At 37.4% G+C, this 19200-nt stretch overlaps 1 protein-coding gene across 1 annotated transcript; it reads left to right on the top strand.

Moving 5' to 3' along the window:
* Positions 1 to 11337: 11337 nt before the first annotated feature.
* On the top strand, positions 11338 to 15438 carry LOC114358953 (uncharacterized). The gene is made up of 2 exons (XM_028313143.1): positions 11338 to 11406; positions 13819 to 15438. Exons 1-2 carry the CDS (start codon positions 11383 to 11385, stop codon positions 15055 to 15057), a joined length of 1263 nt encoding a protein of 420 aa, XP_028168944.1. The 5' UTR covers positions 11338 to 11382; the 3' UTR covers positions 15058 to 15438.
* Positions 15439 to 19200: the final 3762 nt, after the last annotated feature.

Below are 19200 nucleotides of genomic sequence, written 5' to 3'. Positions count from 1 at the left end.
TAATAAATACTAGCGGCCTTCGGCTTCGTACGCGTGGAGCCCGTATTACCCCCTTAGGGGTTGAATTTTGCAAAATCTGTGAGCACTTGTCACTGTCTTAGTGAGCACCTACGTTCTAAAAGGAACCCCCATGCAATAAGGGACTCCTAGCACTTGTAGTTTCTGAGATTTCGTGTGTGAGTATAATTTTATTTATCATATTTTTCCAGTAAGAAAAAAATTAAAGTCTTCAAAACTCAGAACCTGATGTTCATTTAATAGCGAAGCGTCTGCATGCTTGCCCGATTGCATGAAAAAAACTTCAATTTTTCTTTGAAAGGACATTCTACACAGGTATTCCTAATGAATGTGCAGCTTTTAATTTTAAGTTAATTAAATTTTAAGCTCTTCTGCCGAAGATGTTTTATTAGCTTACAAAGGAAAAGCTTTATTAGGAAAATTTAATTAATATTTATTACCTATTTATTACCCTTATACTTTTTTATTCTTTAAAAAATGCATTATGCAGCGTAGAATTAGACTGAAAAATAAATACAAGGGGTGGGTAGGGTAGGTAGTGTATATGTTACGGCTAAAGATAGGTGTGAACATAAACTTAAGATTAGCCGGCTAAACTTAAGTTTAGCTTCGAGAAGCAGCTAAAGTTCGATAAAATGTTAGTTTGCGTCATGATATTCCATCTTTAGCCGGCTAATGTGCACATTAGCCAAAACGATACGGCTAAAAATGTATTCGATGGGCGCGCCGGCGGAGGGCTTGAGGGGGCGGTGGGGAGACAACGAATAGCTCCATATTATTTAACAATTGTGACTAGATATTGTTTTAAGTAATTAACACTGAAGAAGTTTTATTTTGTTATTTTAAATACCTACCAACAGAAGATTCTGCAATGACCAAATGGTTCCTTATTATTTTATTTTAACGATTAGGTACCTAGATATTGTTTTAAGTAATTAATATTTTGTTATTGTAATAATTGTAATTTTGAATAGGTACCTACATAGGTACATAAAAGTATGTGTAATGAAAGTGATTATTTTTTAATAAAGTTTTCGTGTCAAAATACTAAACATTATTACATTGTTTCCTTTTCCATTTCCTTCTACATTTTTAGCAAAGGGCCTGCGGTTACACTTAAGTTTAGCCGGCTAAAGATAGAAGAAACTAACATTAACACCTCGTCGAAGATAAACTTAAGTTTAGCCGGCTAATCTTAAGTTTATGTTCACATATCTATCTTTAGCCGTAACATATATATCATACTTGTGTACATTATTAATTAATTTTCAAACTTTTAAATTAAAAGTATGTAAAATATTTTTTCTGAATGCTACTTAAATAATTAATATTAAATTACAGGCCTTACAAGTAAAAGTTTAGTTATCTACAATTTTATTTTAAATGTAGTTCTCAAAAGCAAGTCTAGTCTTACATAAAACATAAAACCACGTTTATAATTTAATAAATTGTATGTAAAACACTGATATAATATTACCTAACTTCATCGTACTTTCTTATAAATGGACTGTATTATGAATGTTATTCAGAGTGATATAAGGCTGAGTTGCACCACCTAACTTTTACCGTAACTTTATCGATATAACCGGTGTTTTATGTATGGAGTTTGACAGATTTTTGACATTTGTTAAAGTTAAAGTAAGATGGTGCAATCCAGCCTATGAGTTAACTGTAAGTAAATTTTTGGTAAGTAAATATAGAGTGTAGGAATAGTTGGCAAATACCACAGTGAACTTAAACTAACTTTAACAAGCGTCAAAAGTCTGTAAAAGTCTATAGAAAAAACACAGGTTGAATAAGTAGTTTTCCCTGTTTTTGCCACATTTTTCATTGACGCTCCGCTTAGTTTGATCGTTGCGTATACATGATGTTATATAGCCTAGATTGCCTTTCTCGATAAATGGATGGAAATCGAAAACAACAAGACGGACTATAAAGTTCTTAAGATTTGTGCGTAGAAACAGACAAACATTAGTAAGTAAAGATTAAATTCGTCCGTTCATTCGTTTCAGCCATATGATGTCCACTGCTGGACAAAGGCCTTCCTTCCTCAAGGATTTCCAATAACGACCGGTCCTACGCCGCCCGCATATTTTATTATACCTACTTATTCAATTATTTTTTAAATTACAAAATAGAATACAAAAAAAATACGCATGACATTTAAAATAAACAAACGGAAAACGTTAGTTTTCCAGGAAAAAATTTAATCTACTCAGCGGCATGGTCTGTTTTGTAGGTTTTTACCAGCCTGCCTCTAAACTCTAACTCGCTCGCTCACTAACGGATGAATACAGCGACCAACAAAGGACAAAAGCTGCATGTGATTCAATTTTGTGGATGTTACAGTCGGCAATATGTCTGACTGCATTATACAGGGTGTTAGGTAAATAGGTACATGAGCCTACACTAGCCCATGTTAACATGGGCTATTCATTCATACAAATCGGATTTTATAAAATTTATTTTGTACGAAAATATAAAAAACTAGCTGACCCGGCGAACTTCGTACCGCCTTAGCGTAGAGATTTTCTTAATATTTTTTTCCGTAAGAACCATCCTTGGACTTCCACAAACATTTAAAAAAAAGAATTATCGAAATCGGTTCAGCCGTTCACACGTGATGCCGTGACAACGCGAAACGGGTTTCATTTTTATATATATAGATTTAAATGATGATAATTTATATGCCCATGTTAACATGGGCTAGTGTCGGCTCATATACCTAACACCCTGTATATTACAATCACATTTTCCAATGTTTGGTTTAACATGCCTTCGTCCGTACTTAGTTAATTATTATTATTATTATTATAGCTTTATAAATCCACAGTTGTTACAGTTTTATTTAAAATTAATTAAGTATTTCCCTTGATTGTGGCCCCACTTGGGTAAAAGCCTCCTCCATAATTTTGATGGAGGGTGGTGGTCTACTTCCCCCACGGTGACCAGCCGTATTGGGAGAGAGTTTTTGTTGTGTAAGATGTTGTTGTCGTTTACTGTAGTTAAATTTTTGTTTCCGGTGTGATGAGTTGCATTGGTTGTATTAGTTCCTGGTTTTGTTTGAGGCGGAGTTCGGTCTAGCTCGAAATGTATCGAATCTCTTGTTAAGTTTTTTTGGAGGGGCAGCTGTTATATTTTTAGTGTCTTTCTGATTTTCTTTTGGTGACTTAGATGGTGATCTTTTCCTTTTAGCTTCATCCACATCCCTATGCTTGACTATAAGTTTGTCGTATCTTATAAACGCTATCTTCCCTTGCCTTTCTTCTTGCTCTTTTTTCTCTTTTAGTTCTTTCCTTTTTTTAAGGACATCCCTTGGGTAGTCTTCAGTAGCATATACATATGTCAGATGGAAAGTTTTTATTGTTTTTCAGGACTTCGTACTTTCGCCATGTCAGTGTAAGAGTTATGAGTATTGGTCTCTTTTTCTCGGTATTTTTCTTCCCAAGTCTTCTCACATTGCTGATTTCCCACTTGTCCCAGTCTTGCATTCCTTCCACTTTTTGGGAGATTTTATTTAACATCTCTATTACTTTATTCCTGAGGTCACTATCGTTTGCTTCATTTTCAGGAACTCCGTGTAATATAATGTTGTTTTTCCTAGTTTCCCTTTCCAAGACTTGTACTCGCGATTGTAGGTTTTGAACTTCTTCTTTTAATTTTATATTCTCCTCCAAAAGTGGTTTCAGCTTTTCATCTATAGTTTTTGAGAGGCTTGTGTTGAAACTTTCAACTAACTTTACATTTTGCATCTTGAAGTCTGTTTTCATTTCTTCCATTTTTGCTAGTATCACTTTCAAGTCCATTTCTACTATTTGGTAGATTTCTTTTGTTTCTGGCAATAGTTTTGCTGTGGCAACACTGACCCAGTGACAGTTAGCCGGAAATCGTTCACCGCTCTTTATTTTGTTTGGCGTTTAGTGGGTAGTTTTCAAGTGATTTTTTATGTCACTGTGTTGTTGGATGATTTCTCAAATATTTCACACTGAATATTCTCGTTTGCACCTGATATTCAGCGAAGCTAACGTTTGTGGTTAAAGTTACACCAGTTAACTATAGTTTTCGGTGGCAAACGGCACTAATCGCGCACTTTAACACTGTGTATTTACGATTGTAATCAGGAACCTCAATTTACGTTGTGAACTGTTTGACAACCGGAAGCTTAGTTAATTACGAAATGGAAACTATCAAATGGTTGTGTCAATGAATACAAGGAATCTGTTTGCAACGATATCCCAATTTAATTAATGAAATCAAAATTTAAATTACATTTGCAAATACGACCCGCTGGTCATACAGCATTATAGGCAGCAGGTCCATTTAGGTTAATAGTCATTTTTAACAAATGACGAACAACATTTACAAACTACGAATGTAAATGTTGTTGGTCTAGTCAAAAATTGCAACCACATTAAAAAAAAAAAGTTTTTTTTAAATCGCATAGAGTTACTGTTTTCTATTTCTACGGAACTGGATGTTAAAGATCACGTTCTAGAGAGTCGATATCGAGTGTTACATTATCAACAAGCACTGATACCATTACTACTATTGTTCCAGTACCTATTTAATTAAGCACTATCGAAATGCATTCAAGTTCTAAAGAGGCGATTGTTCCAATATTGCAAACTCGAGAGTTCTGCAATTACTAGATGGAAAACGTTCTTTGTTGAAAACAGAGATGGTTGTATCTGTTTTTGCATTTATTCTTTTAGAAACTAGATACTATCTAGATGTTCCTTTTCAACTTCCAAGTCTGAAAACTTCTGCGAATATCCTCGTAATTAACTTATTGGAAATCTTGATGAAAATCACAGAAATGAAGAAAAAAACTTATTATTCCATTTAACAAAAAAAACATAATATAGGTAATCTATGATGTTGAAAAATATCAATAAGTACAAATGGGTACCTCTAATACCTTTGTAGAGGCTATATGTATAACACGAAAACTATCAAAAATCGCGGAACACACATGGACGTGATTTTGAGCCCTAGTGATGCTCTACCTCTGGGCTTCGGCTTGACACTACTTTTTGGGACATCCTGTATATCATTTACAGGTTTCTCATCCTCGTCAAATCCACTTTCATAGTACAACATGCCGCATATAGAATCATCTAACGTAAATGTTCAGCCGAAGCATTCAGCATCATAAGTATTTTTAGGCAGGTTACCACTATGTGACGCGAAGATCTAGTAAAGGTCTAGGATGCGGCTAGCGTAGAACCTAGCAAGTTGTGGGATAACATTGTTCAGCTGTGGACTTCTTTTGTTTAAAACAAACGAATGAACTTACTCGTATGTATAATGCAGAAACGCACTGTATACAGGGTGTTAGGTAAATGGGTATATGAGCCGACACTAGCCCATGTTAACATAGGCATATGAATGGTATGGTGAAGTCAGAAATTTGATATCATGATTTTTTTTTTTAAATTTTCATACAAAATAAATTTTACAAAATCCGATTTGTATGAAAATTAAAATAGTTAAAATGAAGATATCAATTTTCTGACTTCACCATACCACTTATATGACCATGTTAACAATGGCTAGTGTCGGCTCATATACCCATTTACCTAACACCCTGTATAACCCAACTTTAAAATCGTTTGTAAGACCCGATTTCCACCAAGGCGGAGCAGAGCGGAGAAATGTTTTGTTTATCGAATCTGATTTCATTCTGTCAATGTCAATCAATCCGAATGAAATCTGATTGGTTATTCAAAGCATTTCGCTGCTCCGCTTCGCCTTGGTGGAAACGGGGCCTAAGGCAGTGGAGTCAATTCGAAGGTGTTACACGCTGGTGGCGTAGAATTAAGTTAAATTTCTGTTAGTATAGAAACACTAGCTAACATGTTTATTGAAATTGCTGTTATGTTTACGGAATTACATAAACAAGCTTTAAGAATATTAATATCCGATTCTAGTTCTGATAGCTGAGCTAATACACAGTTATTTAATCAGTTTGAGAGTACAGTCGATAATTTTCAATTACTTACCAGTAGCGGACACAGAAGATTTAATACTTTAAAATCTAAACAAGTAAATTATTCTAGCTACTATACTCAAGCTTTTATGCAACAAGTCTTCAATACAAGCCTTCTTGGAATTTTTCAAGTGAATGCTGAAAAGTGGAAGATAATATTCATTTCTCGGAAAATAACTTAGACTTTGTATTCTGCCCCAGATAGTTAAAAAAGTTAAAGAAGTGAAAAAATTAATATGCATTAAACTAATTTTATCTCCGTTATAACTTGTTGTCACATGCGCCCCTTTAACATCGGGGGTAGTTTATATTGTTTTAATAACACTTTGTTTAGTGGTTAAAAACCGTCATCACTTTGAAACGTTACCTACCGTCTCAGTTGAATTTAATGAATAATTTGATTCGTATGTTCGTTATGATACAGTTTCAGAGATCCTATTTAAGCTATCAGTTTAGTATAAAATTGATGCGGTGCCGATATCCTGTCAGAGGCCTGTGGTGATTTTCCATTAGCCGGCATCGGCGAAGATGAAGGTGAAAATGTATCGATTTAATGCACCGGCTTTTCCACTAGCCAACGTTGATGGGATCTGTCCTGTAGGCAAGATCGATTATTGATGGTATTAAAAATTAATAACCCAAAATAAACTCGTACAGTTGTGGCACCTATAATTTTCCTCGCCGCGGCCCGATTATGTTTCATCAAAATACGCTCATCACACATGCTCCGATTCAATTAAGCTTCGGTCCTGAGAGTGACGCCGATGCTCTACAGTGCTACGGCATGTCATACGCTGATATTTTTCTCTAGTAAATTAATTACTAACAATAATTTTAAGAACTATCACGAAATTACGCGTTTTATAATTTTGTACTTAGCAAGCAGTAGTGCTTTGTTTGCAGTTATTACAATTCTTTTAAAAAATATAGTTTCTAATGTACCCCTACGTCATACCTACTTAGAGCAAATGTTAATTTCAAACATTTTTGCTTCAAGTGTCTGTTCATAAACTCCCTTAATGCCCAGTGCAATTTTTTGTAGGAAGAATCCAATTTGATTTCGATATTCGTTTTCTGGATTCTGGACTTTGACATCAATTCAAAACAAAGCAACAATAAAAATACATAATATGATAGGCGGATTTAAACTGAACTAATTGCCCTATGCAATGTTTTGTACGAAGAATTCGATTTGGTTTCAATATTCGTTTTCTGGATGCCCGAATCAGCCCGAATGGAAATCGACTCTTACATCAAAACAAAGCAACTACAAAAATGATACTAAAAAAGGTGGCGGCAAACTCGAATTTTGTCGCTCAGTTTTATTTGCAATTACTGTCTCCTTTGAAATTATTGTGTTTCTAGATTTATGTCATTTTATTCGTCATTATGGTTGAAGTAATTAATTAGAAAAACAAGGGTGGTCCATAAACGTTTACCTGATTTTGACGATCAATGAGTTGATGAAAAAGATCGAACACATGTGCAGGCAGCCTAAAGAACCACTTTTGTCATCGGGTCGAGCGCTCCGTCTTCGTCCAACGAAAATGTTTTCGCGTTTGCACTCGCAACATAATTAACGCTCCTGATCGACAAGCTTAAATGGTGCAATATCGCAGATCAGTTTTTTTCGCGTTTTATTTTGCTCCAAAACAAGAAGAGGTAGTTTAACCCTAAGGCCGATTTGCAATAGCTAATGTATGTAATGAATACGTCTACGGATAAAAATAAAATGTGAAATATAGCAATTTAATGTTTACATTATTTTTTTCCAATAAGTTCCAATAACAATTTCTCTATAAAGACTTTTTTCAGTCCTAAATCCAATTTATTTTAGATCTAGTTTGATTATTATTATTATTTTTTTTATCCACAACGAGGAAGCTCTTGGCCTGTATCTCACCTGATGGTAAGTGACGATCAGGCCGAAGGTGGAAGCGAGCTTCACCCGGAATCCTCAACCACGGAGGAACTGGCTATCTTATTTCTAACTGCCGGAACACAACAATGCTGTTAACATTGTTGTTATGGCGACAGACTTAGGTAAGATGGTGGTAGCTAGCCAGGCGGGCTTAGAACAAGCCCTACCACCAACCAAACCGAACAGAAAAATCTGCCCCCACTGGGAATCGAACCCGGGACCTCTGCGTCTGAAGCAGGTGGTCTTACCACTAGACCACAGAGGCGGTTTATTATCTATAAATCTAGAGATAAACTAATGAAATAAATAAATTAGTAAAATTAATTAAGAACCATTAAACCTACTTTAAACATATGTACTTGATTGTGATGTTGCGTAAAATATGCCATAAAAGTTAAAAAATAAAAACAATTGACACATACCTTTAGTGATGTCACACAGTATCCGATTCTGCGGATCCGTGCTACGTGGGCGATTGTCATCTAAGGACTCTAGAGCAGGTTTTCCCAAACTATGGGTCGCGACCCAGTGCAGTGGTGGGTCGCGAGCGAACATTGAGTGGGCCCTGCCTGTAGAACGACACACCACCCTACCGATCCAACCGCTGGGCAGCGAGCGAAATTTCCTATAGGTGGGTCCCGAGTTTGGGAACTTGTAATAGATATGAGTCGTAGCCCAGACAACTTTGGGAGCCACTGCTCTAGAGAGTAGGTACACGAGCTTTTGACTGAAGAAGTTTGAGATGTAATTTTTCTTACAAAAAGTAATATGGACACTAGATATTGGTATTGCTGAACAGGACCTCTAGACAAGTTCGACGATTTTGATTCTATGTTGTGTTTTTTCTCTCTTTTTAAGTAAGATCTGTAGAGGTCAATTACAATCGAAAACTTACGTAGCATTGCCTCAGACGAGATTTCTATAAAATCGGTATTATTCTTAGGTTTAACCCATACAACGTGCTCTTTTTGATTTCCTGGAACTCTAGGGCATTAATAAGACCACTTCAAAGAATGGAATGGCATTACATTTTTTGTTAAATTCAACAATTTTTTTCGACTTATTTTTTCATACGAAATTATTTAAAAACTTAATTTTTCACTGAAATAATTCATAATTTACATACACTTATCAATAAAAAGTCTGCACAAAAAGACTAGGTGACAATTTTGAAAAAAAAAACTAGATTGATGATACTATAATCTAAATCAACTAGGTATCTTAAAAATATCTTCAAAAATATGCTTTTAGAAACACATATTCCTAAGACTTTAACTAGTTTTTATTGATAGAATATACCCCTAAAATTTCCGGAAAACAAAAGGAGCACGTTGTATATGGCCAGAACTATTTCGGTCTCAGATACCTATTTATGTAATTTGGCATATTTACATTTTCTTTTATAGGCATCGCAAGAAAACATGTACCCATTGGGTTGGGTCGCTTTCGTGCCTCTGGGCATATATGGGAATTTAAAAAGAGAGTCACAATACTAAGTCGATCTACATAATAATATGATATCAATAAAGGATAGATAGTTAAAACTTGTGGCCAGATCAAAGCAACAATATTTTCAATTCTGTTTAGTCATGCTTATAAAGTTAATTGTACACGGAATAAGCATTTAAAATTTAAGATCTTAGTGCTTGAACTGGTCGTGAAAATCTAAACTGCAGGAGCTGCCCCCTGCGAAGTAGTATTCGATTAAGATTTTAATGGTGACTGTAGACGATTTGTGTCACGCTTACAGATATCAGACTCTTCAGCTTGTCACCCCTCGTCTTAGCACCGGCTTCATGTTCAACTCTTTCTTAGTCTCCGCTGTACGGCTCTGGAACGGCCTTCCAGCCTAATTGCAAACCAACTCTCTACTTTTAAAAAAGCTTTGCGCAACCTTTTTAAGGAATAGGACTTTTTCTTTTTTCTCCTTATCTCAGACACACATGTGTATGTCTATTAAAATAATATGACCTATTATTATGTTACTTATTTTATGTACATAATCTTATGTAAGTAGGTATAGTATTATCCAAACTGTTAATGCTTAATTAGTTTCTCTGCTTGACCCGTGATTGACTGGTAGAGAATGCCACCCGGCACTGATCCCGCAACTGTACATCACTTTTATGTGAAAAAGTTTCATCATCATTATCATTTCAGCCATAGGCCGTCCACTGCTGAACATAGGCCTCCCTCAATAATTTCCACAATGGTGGCGGCCTGCAAAAGTTTAAATAAATAAATTTCAAAATACATTATTTAGTGTATTTCTCAGCTCACAATCTACACTAACAATCGAAGCCCTTTAAAACCTGTCAACTGAGTGATACTGTCAATCAATAAAGTTCACAAAAACTTGATCTGCCTATCTCTACATCTTCATTGGCTCTACCGCTCCTTTTATAGCGTTGTAGGGAAATTGCTGGAGGGATATACATTTAAGCAATTTTTAAAAATGGCTTTTCGTGAGTCTCGAGCTCGTACTCCAAAATAACGTTCAAAACTAGATTTGAAGCTTTTGGTTTGTTTGGTTCGATCCTAAAATTGAGACCAATCACAGGCTCGAATCAGGTTTTGGAATACGACCCTTAAATTAATCGACATATAATTGTATACGGATGCCAGGCACAAAATAATTGATGCAACTCTGTACCTCTAGTACGAAAAACTTTCGAGTTCGTTTCGTTTGCGTATTCAAAGTGTCATCGAAAAATTTTGTATGAAAAATTAAACAGCGCCCCCTAGGGCGGCTATAATATATAGTTTTTCGTAATAGAGGTACCTAGAGGTACTGATTTTAAAATGTTTTAATGTTTTTGCATTTTACATAAAAACTTCTAAAAGTAATAAAATCTTAATTAGTATTCCGTTTTCTACATTACGCGTAGGCATTGCTATGTAGATTATAATAAGAAAGTAGACAATTTTACAACATGATATAGCTAGGTGGTAACGGTAGTACCTAATATTTTAGAGTAGGTAGTTTAAATTATAATTAATCCATTTTACTGTTAATAATTATGTTTGCTGAATTCAACTTCACCATGATCGCTTGCTTTTTTCTTAGCCAAGTCTGAAAGCTTCTATTTCTGGAAAAACACATGACACTAAAAGGTTGTTAGTTTATAAATAACTGTCTGGAGGTCTTGACCTAGCAAAAGGACATAAGGTGATACCATAATTAGTAACAATGGGTGTCGATATTATCTGGAAGGTTCTATTTCTATTGTTCTAAAAAAAACGGGACAATACAGGAATATATCGGGTGGACATCCCACGCACCCTGACGGTTGTCTTTGCGAGTGAGGCTGCGCGTGGGGTGTCGCGAAAGTGAATGCGCAGACGCCCCACCTCAGGGTGGGCTCGCTCATATATAAGCGCGAACCCGAGATAAAATAATAGAGTAGAAACAGTTCCGGCGACAGCTAGTGGAACGGCCGTCCCCCGCCCCATCATGCGAGGGTTCTGGAGCCAAGTGGTCAGTGTCAGTCCTAGTAATTCATTCGGGATCGTTCCCTAAATTTTTCGGTTTTTGTGTTTTCGGTTGACGGTAAGAAGTGGAAAATTAGGGGTATCGTGCAATTTAGAATTTTTTTTAAATTTTATTTAATTCATAAAAATAGTTTGTGCAGAATAAGTTTCGAAAAAATATTTCAGATAGAGCAAACGCAAAAATGATTTTTCATTTTTAATTAATGATAACTACTTGAAAAATATTCTTTACTTTTTTATTTTTATCGTTGATTTAGAATTAAATTATTTATTGTTTGTCTTCAGTAGCCCCATTTAACCTTAATACTTTATTTCTAAGTCCAATGAATAAGTTTTTTTTGTTTTTTATTCCCGTTGTTTTTTATTCTAATTAAAATTAATACTTTCTAATTCATAGAATCAGTGACTACTAACTTCTATTCAACGTCTCCATGCGGATATTTTCAATTAGAGTGTCAGTTTTTCACGATCTCATGCCGCGAGAAAAACCTAACCGCCCTAGTGAGTAGTGACATGTTCGAGCAGTAGTCAATAACAATGGCAGTGATTCTTTTTGTAGGCGCGACTCAAAGCTATCTCTCAACTCTTACTAATTTCTCGCTATTGTTCTAACAATTTATTCTAATTGCATGGCATATCTCAACTAAGTAGAGTATTTTTAGAAGTGTTTTCAAATTGCGTTTTCTTTCCGTTTCGTTCTGAGAATTTCACCGCTATCTAGAAAGATGATCATCGTTTAAGATACCAATGTTATGGTTGTGGTAGTTACACAATTTTGCAAACTGATACGGAAACATGTTAGCCGCAAGCGACGCGTAAAGCACCGCTGAAGTTTTACGCCGGTTTTGGTCGAAACAATGGACGCCATGTATATCAACACTACATATGCCACTTTTTTGTTTTAGTGTATTTTCAAGGAGAAAACGTTTTCTTTTTATATTTTCACAACTTACAGCATTTATGATATAAAATTGAAGAGTGAGGTGATTGGTTCCCTCTTAGTCCTAGGATTTCACTGAAAATTTTACGCTTTACATAAGGAAGGATAAATTAATTAATTAATTAATTAATTAAATAATAAATTTTATTATTTATAAATGCGTCAAAAAGGGTAGTAACAATATCGCGGCATACTTAAACAATTACGTAGTTTAGTTACTAACATAATTATTATGATTAATAACATCCAAAACATCTAATAAGGGCTACGTAGAAATATAATTTTAAAAATATTGTCTGTTTGTAGACAAATACATAAAACAATTACATTTAAAAAGCCAAATATGCTCGTTAATTGTTCCTGTCGATAGATATTTTATTTTTAGACCGGACCGGATTCGGCGTCCGAACGGTGTCCGCGATAGATTCGCATCGATTACAGACATATAAGTAGAGAATTATTCGGCTCTTGTGCCTATAAGGACGGACATTACAATTGTGGGTGTCAATGGGTATTGTCACCCTGTCCACTGCTTGCGCAACTCTTGCATAATATCGGACGTGTGCCGTTTCGTATTATTAGCCGCATGTGTGAACTACGCTAACGAACCAGATGCACTTTCACACTGAATTTTCCCCGTTAGTTTACATAAGCGAGTCACGAATTTCAAGAATCCTTACAACATAAAAATAATTTTAGAAATCGGTGACATCCTCAGGATTACGACACATCCGCGTGAGATTCAGCAAAACACTTTATCTAAACGCTAATCAATGCCCAATTAGGTAACATAGAATAACATTTATTTGATTATGTAAAGCAAATAATTTTTATTTATCAACTAGATCGAGTGGTTATGAGAGCGATTTTTAAATTGCCATCAACAAGTAACATAACATTTAAAGGTTGTAAAAGATTTAGTTTATTACACTTTCTAGTTTCTTCGAGAATCTGTCGATTGATTCAGTTAGTTGAAAGAGCTGGCGATGTTGTGAATTCCTTCTGCCGTGGTACTTCCTGGAGCGACTAGCTGCCTAGGTCCGGTTCCCACTCGCGCGGCCACGATCGTCCGCACTTTCCTTTTGTGATCCGCTTAAACGACCTTACGTAATAAATTGTCTGTGCTGTGATACAACCGCTGTATAATTTGTGCGATCCGAATAAGCGCATGAGTTAGATAATTGTTTCAGATATCATCATTAATTATATCAATTATCTCATTTATCATTGTTATTTAATTAACATAGTTTGATGCAAGCATAATATTAACGTTGTATTAATGTTGGTATTCATTAAATTGCCCTGGTATTCATAAATTTTGTATGGAAAGCTAGCGTAGCGAATGGAATTTTGAAAAATGGATGCCTAAGACCGCTTGCCTGCTAAGCGACCCATATTAAGCATGCGAATGTTTTAAGACAATTTCAAGTATAACATTTTTTTTTTGCATTGTTACAGGTTACCCTAGCGGTAATTTTCCAAATCGCTCTAGTTTCGGGCAAGGCGTTAATACAACAAAACCAACAGACTCAGCAACAGTTGGAACATGATTCAACCAAAAACCCTGCCACAGCGCAGAGACGTGACGGGTACGATTACCCCGCACCACCCCAGGACCTCGTGAACCCGTTCCAGGATCACGACGGCCTTCACGCTCACGGCGACCACCACGAGGTGAGCGACCACGGCGATCACCACGAAGAGCACCACGACTTGCACGCCGAACACCACGTCGACGAGCATCACCATATCGAAGAACACCACGACCACCACGATCATCACGACCACCACGACCCGGGCTACTGGAAAAAGAAACTTATCTGGAAACCTGGATGGAAAAAGATCTGGAAGCCGGCCAAGAAACAAATTTGGAAGCCGTCATGGAAAAAGATCTGGAAGCCGATTTGGGTACCAACTAAAATACCAGTGTGGAAGGAAATCAAAGTTCCTGACTGGAAAAAAATATACAAACCCGAATGGAAACCCATCAAGGTACCAGCTTGGAAGGAAGTGAAAGTACCGGACTGGAAAAAAATCACAGTTCCTGTTTACAAAGATATCGTAGTTCCGGGTTGGAAAGACATACAAGTACCAGCGTGGAAGAAGATTTGGGTGCCCGAGTGGGTAAAAGAAGGTGTTCCTGGAGAAAAGTATTTGGGTAAAGATCACGATGGTTGGGAATATACATCTCACGATCTATGGAGGAAGAGACTTGTGTGGAAACCTGTATGGAAGAAATATTGGAAGCCAGGCAAAAAGCAAATTTGGATCCCAGACAAAAAGTTAGTCTGGAAAGATGAGTGGAAGCAAATCTGGAAAACTGAAAAGAAACAAATCTGGATTGATGACAAGAAATTAGTATGGAAAGAAGCCTGGCAACAAATCTGGAAGCCCTCAAAGAAACTGATTTGGGTACCTGACAAGAAATTGGAATGGAAGGAAGCCTGGAAGCAAATCTGGGTCCCTGATTGGAAGGATATATGGGTACCGGGCGTGAAGAAGATTTGGAGGCCAGTATGGATATCTGAATGGTTCCCCTCACCTGACCACCACGAACATGTGCACGAGTCCCACGGTTGGGATCGTAGCGATAACAACGTGACTGACAGCAAAGACGCTAAAGCCGTTGAACCGGAGCCACAAGTAAGCCAGCCAGCAAATAATGCTCAGCAATTGACATGGCAGTTCCCAAAATAATTTATTGATACTACGTATTAAGTTGATATGAAAAAAATCGTATACTACCTGAATCTGATCATGGCCTGTGTGTTTGTTGAATGCTTAGTCTTTGGTCAGAAAGAGCATTTCTGCCATAAAGTCAAGACTGGATAGTTGCTGCTGGTCAACGACGATGTAAAGGAACAGTCGCTTCATGGCACAACGCGTAGGTACTATTTTTTCATTAATTATCTATTTGTATGCCATGCGAAAATTTGTGCCGGCAATGCGATTGTTTCTTTATTAGGAGAGGCTGGTGCTGTGAAATACTCAGTCAAAAGAATCTCTCGTAGAAGTAGACCCTACTTAGAAGTAGGGTGCCCTATTTCTTTATTACAAAGATACGTATGTTCGTTCTTATAGGAAGCTTTAAACAATTGGTGTAAAACTGATTGCAGTTACCATACTGATAGTATTAAGATGTATTGTGTGTGTTAGTAGTAGTCGTGCCCTCATGTCCAACATGGTAAGGGTAGTCATAGTCTGTACCCACTGAAGCTTTGTTTTGTTGTTGTTTTTATTTTTAAGTTTACGTTATGTTACTAGGTGTATTATTATATAGGAAATGCGAATACCAATGAAATAAAATAAATTGTGTGTTTTGAAAAATGAATAGGCATTTTGATTTAAAGGTATTTAAAATAATTCTATTCAATTCTGGTTAACAACCATACCAGATTTTAAATTTTAGATAGACTAGCACAATTACCTACTACTACCTATAACAAATTCTGCTTCTGCTTCTGGATTGAATAAAAGTAGAAGAAAAAATACAGTGCACCAGTAGCCTTATTTGTTGAATGTCAATTACGATAATTTGAATATCTGCCCCTTAATTACGTGTGACAATTAATTAGCCCATCAGATCAAAGTACAATCCCAACTTAACACCATTACGTATTAGTTAGTCCGTCAACGATCTGTTAGATTCATCTTAAAACATAGTAAAAGTATTGTAAGTTTTTTTCTATCATAGCGAATCGAGGAAGCCTTTACTTTCATATACTTTCCAGATAATAAATTAATCCACACATATCTGTATCCAAATTATTTAACTAAGAGCCAAAGCACACGTTGCGTTGTGGTGCCGCACCGCAAATACCTACTACCTACGCCGTATCGCGGGGCGTGAAATGGCACCGCTCGCGTGCGCGCCACAGATATTTCCATCACACACAGATAATAAAATTAAGTAGTACTTACATATTTCCATGTAGACGACACAGCGACACCGCACCGCGTCGCACCGCTGCCGCAACCGCAACGCATCGTGTGCTTTGGCTCTAAGTTACTTTGATCGGAAGCTTGGTTTGGACGCTTATTTAATAAGCATTCAGACAGCGTTGTACTGCAGTAAAAAGACACTGCACTTTCCTTTTGCAATTCCGTTTCAAAGTAATATTTTTTTAATTAAGTACTTTGTTTGGTGAATTCGACACTATTGGCTATTGTTAAAATCTTGAATATTGCTAAAAATAATTGAGTAATCTTTTTGGGTCAATATTCGAACATAATATTTGATCACCGATTGGATATACCTATGTATGAATTACCAGTAGAGGTGGGCGCCACGCCGGCGCGCCGCCGCCGCCGCGAATTTTTTCACGCCGCCGCCGCCGACGACCAGCTGTCAGCGCGCCGATACTGATACTGTACCAACTATTTGCAATTTATTCCACAACAAGGACACAAGGCGAACTATTAACAGTTAATCCAGTACATTATTCAATGCTTTTTGGTCTAGTAAATAATTGATCGCGAGAGGCGCCAATCCCTCTTGCTGTCATAAAAAAATTGCCGCCTTCGTTTGGCAGACAACCCAACCCACACTATTGGATTATACTTTAAGCCAATTACTCACACAGAGATTGGCAAATATATCTCGGAATGCAAATGGGAACCACAACCTCTGGAAGGCAACAAAGTACCTCCCTCATACTGTTCTCCGCCTATTAGGTCCGGTAATACTTATATGTGCGAATTGACAAGAAAAATCTGAGACCTATTTGCTACATGACAAGCAGGTTTATTTAACGAAATAAGATCAAGTATTGGACTTGATCCGAGACATGCAGCTATGCCTGATGATAATTCATCCGACCGATTTTGGTCATGGTGACCACTTCGACTTAGCTGTCTTGGCGACGCTGGTGCGCCCGAAGATGGCTTACATAGCAGATCTTCGCGGTAAACTCCTCACACATTTAGAGCATCTGAGCATGCCGCCAATATAATTATAGTGAATGGCGGTAAATGGACGGGATTGATATTTGATCATCGGGTTTCGCGTCGAGTTCAGTTGTGCGCTGGTCCTTAAACTCGCGGACTCGCCTCTTCACAATCTCCCGCCATTCTAAACGCTGTGTTGCCAAACCTTCCCATTGTGATTTGAGAGGGCCCATTTTGCATCTTTTCATATGCTGCTTCTGGACATCTTTGTAGGTACAATACCTCAGATAGTCAGGTGACTATCTGAGGAGTTGACCGCCATGTTTCCGCTTACCCTCCTCAAGTAAAAGATTGATTCTTACTACGCTAAGAGAGGACGAAAGACGCAGGAAGACCAAAGTGACTGACAGCCTGCAGAATCGTTAAAATCAAGTGGCAGTGGGCGGGGCACATAGCTCGTAGAGCTGATGGCCGCTGGGGCAGAAAATTTATTGAGTGGCGACCACGAGCCGGATGACGTAGCGTGGGCAGGCCTCCCACTAGGTGGATAGACGATTTGGTGAAGGTTGCGGGAGGTAAGGTGGGTAGGTCCCTCGTCTTTCGGCTGAAACGAACGAACGAACGCTAAGAAAGATGGCTAAGCTAAAAAAATAGCCAAAATGGACCCTCGTCGTATAGCACCTGCATTTGATCTGCTGATCACCATGAAGTCCATGGTCTTGACAATGACATACTGAGTGAGAACCTCGCAAGTCTCTTAACTTTGGAAATGATCCATAAGGTTGGCAAGTCGCCTAACGAATTCTCCTCCTAACGCTCAATTAATCTGACATTTGTATTGTTAAAATTATGGAAAAGGATCATTCTTGTTCGTTTATTCCCTTGTCTAAGTATGACCCATGTAATACAGTATACCCGACCATAAATGACATAAATCATACCAACCATAATCAGTACAATGTTTGAAAAAGAAAGAATCCTGCACGGCTGCTTTCGCTGCGCCTTAATTTCAGCTGGGTTTAGCATTAAGGACTACTCTATGAAATTAAAAAGTACCTTCCAGCACACTTCTACTACCTGCTGATGGAGTCTTATCTCAGTGACAGACAGTTTTAAATCAAACTCCGTGACCAAATCTTCTCTTTTTAGCTGCAGAGCTGGAGTACCCCAGGACACTGTACTTGGTTCGGTACTCTAAACATTTACTAGTAAAGTAACCCAGACACCAGATAGCTGCGGCCTTCCTCAAATGTAACTGTGATCTTAAAGCGACTAGGCTGTTGCAAAGTCCTCTAAATGCCACTAATGCTTGGCTGATCAAGTGGTGCATGTAAGCAAGCCCCGAAGTGTCACCATATTATCATATACGACGTGAAACTTATCCTCCGGCCAATCTAGACTTCGACACAATGCTACAATCAACTTGCATTAAAAACCTGGACCGTAGGATGAAATAGAAAGACCATAAATATAAATTAAACAGATCTGAACATAATATTAATATGGCATCTAGCTTTGGTCGACCGACAGTCAGCTAATCCAACATTAACTATGTGCCTATGGTACTTTTATCGGCACATTGGTACGCTCGCCTTTAGGAAATACACGAGAACCTGATCTCAGCCAAACCCGCTATCCAAATATCAAAGTATCTATGATTAAGAGAGCTAATTTACTAGGGTAAACCACTGCTCCAGTGGCTCTACCGTGTCAAACCCCAACCAACTGCAAATCACCTGATTAGTTTTGACGACAGATACTAAAAAAACAGATTTAAAAAAGAACCTAATGAATAAAGGTCAAACAAGGTCACGCCGCCGACGCCGCCGCCGCCGAAATCAAAAAGTCGGCGCGCCGCCGCCGGCCAATTGTATATCGGCGCCCACCTCTAATTACCAGTACTACCTACCTAATTTGTTGTTCGCAAATATTTTATTTGACAGTGGAACAGGT

The sequence above is a fragment of the Ostrinia furnacalis genome, unplaced genomic scaffold, assembly GCF_004193835.3.
Source record: "Ostrinia furnacalis isolate ACB-3 unplaced genomic scaffold, ASM419383v2 OfSCF4153, whole genome shotgun sequence".
In the NCBI taxonomy this organism is placed as follows: Eukaryota; Metazoa; Arthropoda; class Insecta; order Lepidoptera; family Crambidae; genus Ostrinia; species Ostrinia furnacalis.
Note: the sequence above shows the minus strand (reverse complement) of the source record. Positions and strands in the feature narration are given on the sequence as shown.

Coding starts and splice junctions, on each gene's coding strand:
- LOC114358953 (XM_028313143.1), top strand. CDS start 11,383: ATGCGAGGGTTCTGGAGCCAAGTG. Junction 11,407..13,818: donor GAGGGTTCTGGAGCCAAGTG/GTCAGTGTCAGT, acceptor GCATTGTTACAG/GTTACCCTAGCGGTAATTTT.